The sequence below is a fragment of the Bison bison genome, unplaced genomic scaffold, assembly GCF_000754665.1.
Source record: "Bison bison bison isolate TAMUID 2011002044 unplaced genomic scaffold, Bison_UMD1.0 scf7180017864221, whole genome shotgun sequence".
NCBI lineage: Eukaryota > Metazoa > Chordata > Mammalia > Artiodactyla > Bovidae > Bison > Bison bison.
In genome coordinates this window covers 38953-43772 of record NW_011494793.1, presented here as the reverse complement: position 1 = coordinate 43772, position 4820 = coordinate 38953, and the positions used below count along the sequence as shown (strand labels likewise).

Below are 4820 nucleotides of genomic sequence, written 5' to 3'. Positions count from 1 at the left end.
ATCTTCTAATTCACTAATCCTATCTTCTGCCTCTGTTATTCTACTATTTGCTGCCTCCAGAGTGTTTTTAATTTCATTTATTGCATTATTCATTTTATATTGACTCTCTTTTATTTCTTCTAGGTCCTTGTTAAACCTTTCTTGCATCTTCTCAATCTCTGTCTCCAAGCTATTTATCTGTGATTCCATTTTAATTTCAAGATTTTGGATCAATTTCACTATCATTATTTGGAATTCTTTATCAGGTAGATTCCCTATCTCTTCCTCTTTGGTTTGGTTTGGTGGGCATTTATCCTGTTCCTTTATCTGCTGGGCATTCCTCTGTCTCTTCATCTTGTTTAAATTGCTGAGTTTGGGGTGTCCTTTCTGTATTCTGGCAGTTTGTGGAGTTCTCTTTATTGTGGCGTTTCCTCGCTCTGTGTGGGTTTGTACAGGTGGCTTGTCAAGGTTTCTTGGTTAGGGAAGCTTGTGTCAGTGTTCTGGTGAGTGGACCTGTATTTCTTCTCTCTCCTTTCGAAGATTTGGGTTGCTTTTCTGGGTGCCTGATGTCCTCTGCCGGCTTTCAGAAGTTGTTTTGTCAGAACTTCTCCATCTTTCGCTGCAAAGAATATAATCAATCTGATTTCGGTTTGGCCATCTGATGATGTCCATGTGTAGAGTCTTCTCTTGTGTTATTGGAAGAGGGTGTTTGCTATGACCAGTGCATTCTATTGGCAGAACTCTATTAGCCTTTGCTCTTCTTCATTCCGTACTCCAAGGCCAAATTTGGCTGTTACTCCAGGTGTTTCTTGACGTCCTACTTTTGCATTCCAGTCCCCTATAATGAAAAGGACATCTTTTTTTGTGTGTTAGTTCTAGAAGGTCTTGTAGGTCTTCATAGAACTGTTCAACTTCAGCTTCTTCAGCGTTACTAGTTGGGGCATAGACTTTGATTACCATGATATTGAATGGTTTGCCTTGGAAATGAACAGAGATCATTCTGTCATTTTTGAGATTGCATCCAAGTACTGCATTTTGGACTCTTTTGTTGACTATGGTGGCTACTCCATTTCTTCTGAGGGATTCCTGCCCACAGTAGTAGATATAATGGTCATATGAGTTAAATTCACCCATTCCAGTTCGTCTTAGTTCACTGATTCCTAGAATGTCAACATTCACTCTTGTCATCGCCTGTTTGACCACTTCCAATTTGCCTTGATTAATGGACCTAACATTCCAGATTCCTATGCAATATTGCTCTTTACAGCATTGAACCTTGCTTCTATCACCAGTCCCATTCACAACTGGGTGCTGGTTTTGCTTTGGCTCCATCCCTTCATTCTTTTTGGAGTTTTTTCTCCATTGATCTCCAGTAGCATATTGGGTATCTACTGATCTGGGGAGTTCATCTTTCAGTGTCCTATCTTTTTGCCTTTCATACAGTTCATGGGGCTCTCCAGGCAAGAATACTGAAGTGGTTTTTCATTCCCTTCTCCAGTGGAACACATTCTTTCAGACCTCTCCGCCATGAAAGATCCCAAATGAACACCTGAACTTTACATCTCAAAGAATTAGGAAAAGAACAGACAAAGCCCCAAATTAGTAGAAGGGAGGAACTAAAAAGAAATCAAAGCAGAAACAAATAAAACATAGATTAGAAAAACAATAGAAAATATCAATGAAACTGAGAGTTGGCTCTTTGAAAAGAGAAACAAACTTGACAAAACTTTACTAGACTACTCAAGAGAAAAAAGAAAGAAGGCTCAAATAAAATCAGAAATGTAAATGAAGACATTAAAACAGATACCATAGAAATGCAAAAAATTGGAAGAGACTATTATGAACAATTATACATCAACTAATTGGACAACCTAGAAGAGATGATAAATTCCTCCAAACATAAAACCTACCAAGACTGACTCATGAGAATTAGAATATGTGAACAGATCAATAACAAGTAAAGAAATTGAACAAGCAATCAAAAATTTTGCAACAAAGAAAAGCCCAGAACCAAATGATTTCACAGGTAAATGTTACCAAAGGATCAGTGCCAATCATTTTCAAAAGCTTCCAAAAACTCTTTTTAGTTCCTTCTTCATCCTGAAAAAGAGGGGACACTTCCAAACTCATTAACAATGCCAGCTTTGCCATTATACCTAAGTCAGATAACAACAATACTAGAATAGCAAACTCCTGGCCAATATCCTTGATAAATATAAATTCGAGTAATCTCAACAAAATACTAGTAAGCCAAGTTCAGAAGCACATTAAAAGAATCATAAACCAAGGGAGAGAGGCCAAGATGATGGAGTAATTTTTTTTTCGTGGAGACAAATACTTTATCTTCTTTTGTGTATTTCTTATGATTTAAATAGTAATGATGATAAAACACTAGACACACTGCTTGACACATGGAAAAGATCCAATTCTGGTGGCATTTCTTATTATGTTTTGGTTATTTTGTTTATTCTTATTTGGGGGGATGGGGAAATAAAATCTTCTCTTGTTAATCCATTCAAAAAAAAATCATGTGCATCAGGGTCCTGACACATCCATATGGTGCTTCCCACTTGCCTATAGATAGAGAACATATTCTTAGGCACAGACAATGGGATAGAGTTAATCTCACTGGGTATAAATAGGAGACTATGATGGCTTGAGATAATGCAAGAGGGAGAAAAATTTGAGTCAAATAAAGCTAGTATGCACCTAACTTCTATGAAGTGTGGGCATTTTACAGACCAGAATCATTAAAAAAGTATTATAAAGACAGACATTATTATTTCCAACCCTTCCTTCAAACTTTCCATCAGGAACTTAGGGGACAGAAGGTTCTGCAGAAGGTTCTTTTTATGGCGTTCTTCAGCTCTTTATTCCTGAGGCTGAAAATGATGGGGCTAAGAAAGAGGGTGAAGACTGTGTAGGTGGTGGCCAGCAGAGTGTTACTGTCCATGGAATGGGCGCCTTTGGGCTTGAGGTAGATGAGGGAGGCAAAACCGTAGTGCACGACCACTATGGTGAGGTGGGAGACACAGGTGGAGAAGGTCTTGTGCCGGCCCTCAGTGGAGTGGATCCTCAGGATGGCAGCCACGATGAAGACATAGGAGAGGATGATGAGGAATAAGCACCCCATGAGGGCCGTGACACAGACCATGATCACAACCATGGTGACAGAGGCTGTCCCCTTCCCACAGGCCAACTTCAAGAGGGAAAGCACATGGCAGAAAAAATGGTGAATCTCATTAGACCCACAGAAGCTGAGGTGAAAAACGATCAATGTTACCATCATCCCCATGACTGAGCCTCCAGCCCAGCACCAGGACACAAGACGGGCACAGTCACGGGTGCTCATGAGCATGTTGTAGCGCAGGGGGTGGCAGATGGCCATGTAGCGGTCGTAGCCCATGATCATGAGCAGGAAGGAGTGGGTGAAGCCAAACGTGAAGGAGAAGAACATCTGGCTGGCACAGGCCACAAAGGTGATGGAGTGATGGGTGGAGAGCATGTGAACCAGCATGTAAGGAGTGATGGCAACAGTGAACAGGATCTCGGAGATGGAGAGGGCACACAGGAAGAGGTACATGGGGGTGTGGAGGCTGTGCTCCCTCCAGATGGTGCCCATGATGAGCAGGTTCCCCAGCAGTGTGAACAGGTACATCAGCAGGTACAGCAGGAAGAAGGTGGGCAGGAGCTGCTGAGGGAAGTTGGAGAAGCTGATGAGGATGAATTCAGACATCATGCTGTAGTTTTGATTAGACAAGAATGCTGCATCTGGTGAGATCAGAAACAGAATGAAATCACAGTGGTTAAAACAGATTGATCACATGCAGAAGATGGAAGAACTAGTTAAATGACACCACAAGGAAGCACTCAGACAAATTCACAGTGGATCATTCCACAGAACAATTGGTCTGGTCTCATTAATAAGCCAGGATCAAGAAAAGGATAAGGAGAAATTCAGGGGACATAACAATAATATGCAATATTGGGTACTAGATCAGATACTGATGTAGATAAGCTAGTTGTATTTTTAAGGAAATAGAGAAGATTTTGATTGTGGTATGGATAAATGAAGAAGTACAAATATTAAGGGGTTATTATTAATTAATTTTTGGTTTCCCTGGTGGCTCAGATGGTAAAGAATCTGCCTGCAGTATGGGAGACCTGGGTTTGATCCCTGGGTTGGGAAGATCCCCTGGAGGAGGGCATGGCAACCCACTCCAGAATTCTTGCCTGGAGAATCCCCGTGGACAGAGGAGCTTGGTGGGCTACAATCCATGGGGTCAAAAAGAGTTGGCCATGACTGAGTGACTAAGCAGGGTACATATTAATTAATTTATTAATATTTTGTTTGGTTTAATTTTTTTGGCTGTGAAGGTAAATATCAGTAGTTTAAAGGGATACTGAAAAATAAAAAGTGATGAAAGTAGAAATGACAAATTTAAAGTTCCAGCAAATAAGATTGGAGCCATGTTTTTGTTAGACTCAGCGAACAGTCTTTATCAGAGTCACTATTCCAAGCATAGAAAAGCATACAGGTATTCTCCCCAGTGGGACCTACTAAGACCATGGGGCAAAACTTTCAGTTTTATTTGAAAATCATGGATATTGGTAATTTTCTTCATTCCCCTCTTTCTTCCTCCTACTCCTGATAAATAAGTAGTGATTATTAGTTTTCTGTAAGTCTTTCTTTGTTTTGCCATCCATATTTTCTATATATTCTATTTATTCATGGATATCTAAAAGAACATGTGACTAAATACATAATTCAAAAATTAAAAAATAAAGGCATACTGAAATTAAAAAAATTCACACACATGCACACACCAAGGGACAAAGGA

The 4820-nt window shown here is 40.0% G+C and overlaps 1 protein-coding gene across 1 annotated transcript; it reads right to left on the bottom strand.

Annotated features, from left to right (window-relative positions):
• Positions 1–2788: 2788 nt before the first annotated feature.
• LOC104992641 (olfactory receptor 10H3-like) lies at positions 2789–3718 on the bottom strand. Its single transcript, XM_010845584.1, has one exon. The coding sequence runs from the start codon at positions 3716–3718 to the stop codon at positions 2789–2791; it is 930 nt and encodes a 309-aa protein (XP_010843886.1).
• Positions 3719–4820: the final 1102 nt, after the last annotated feature.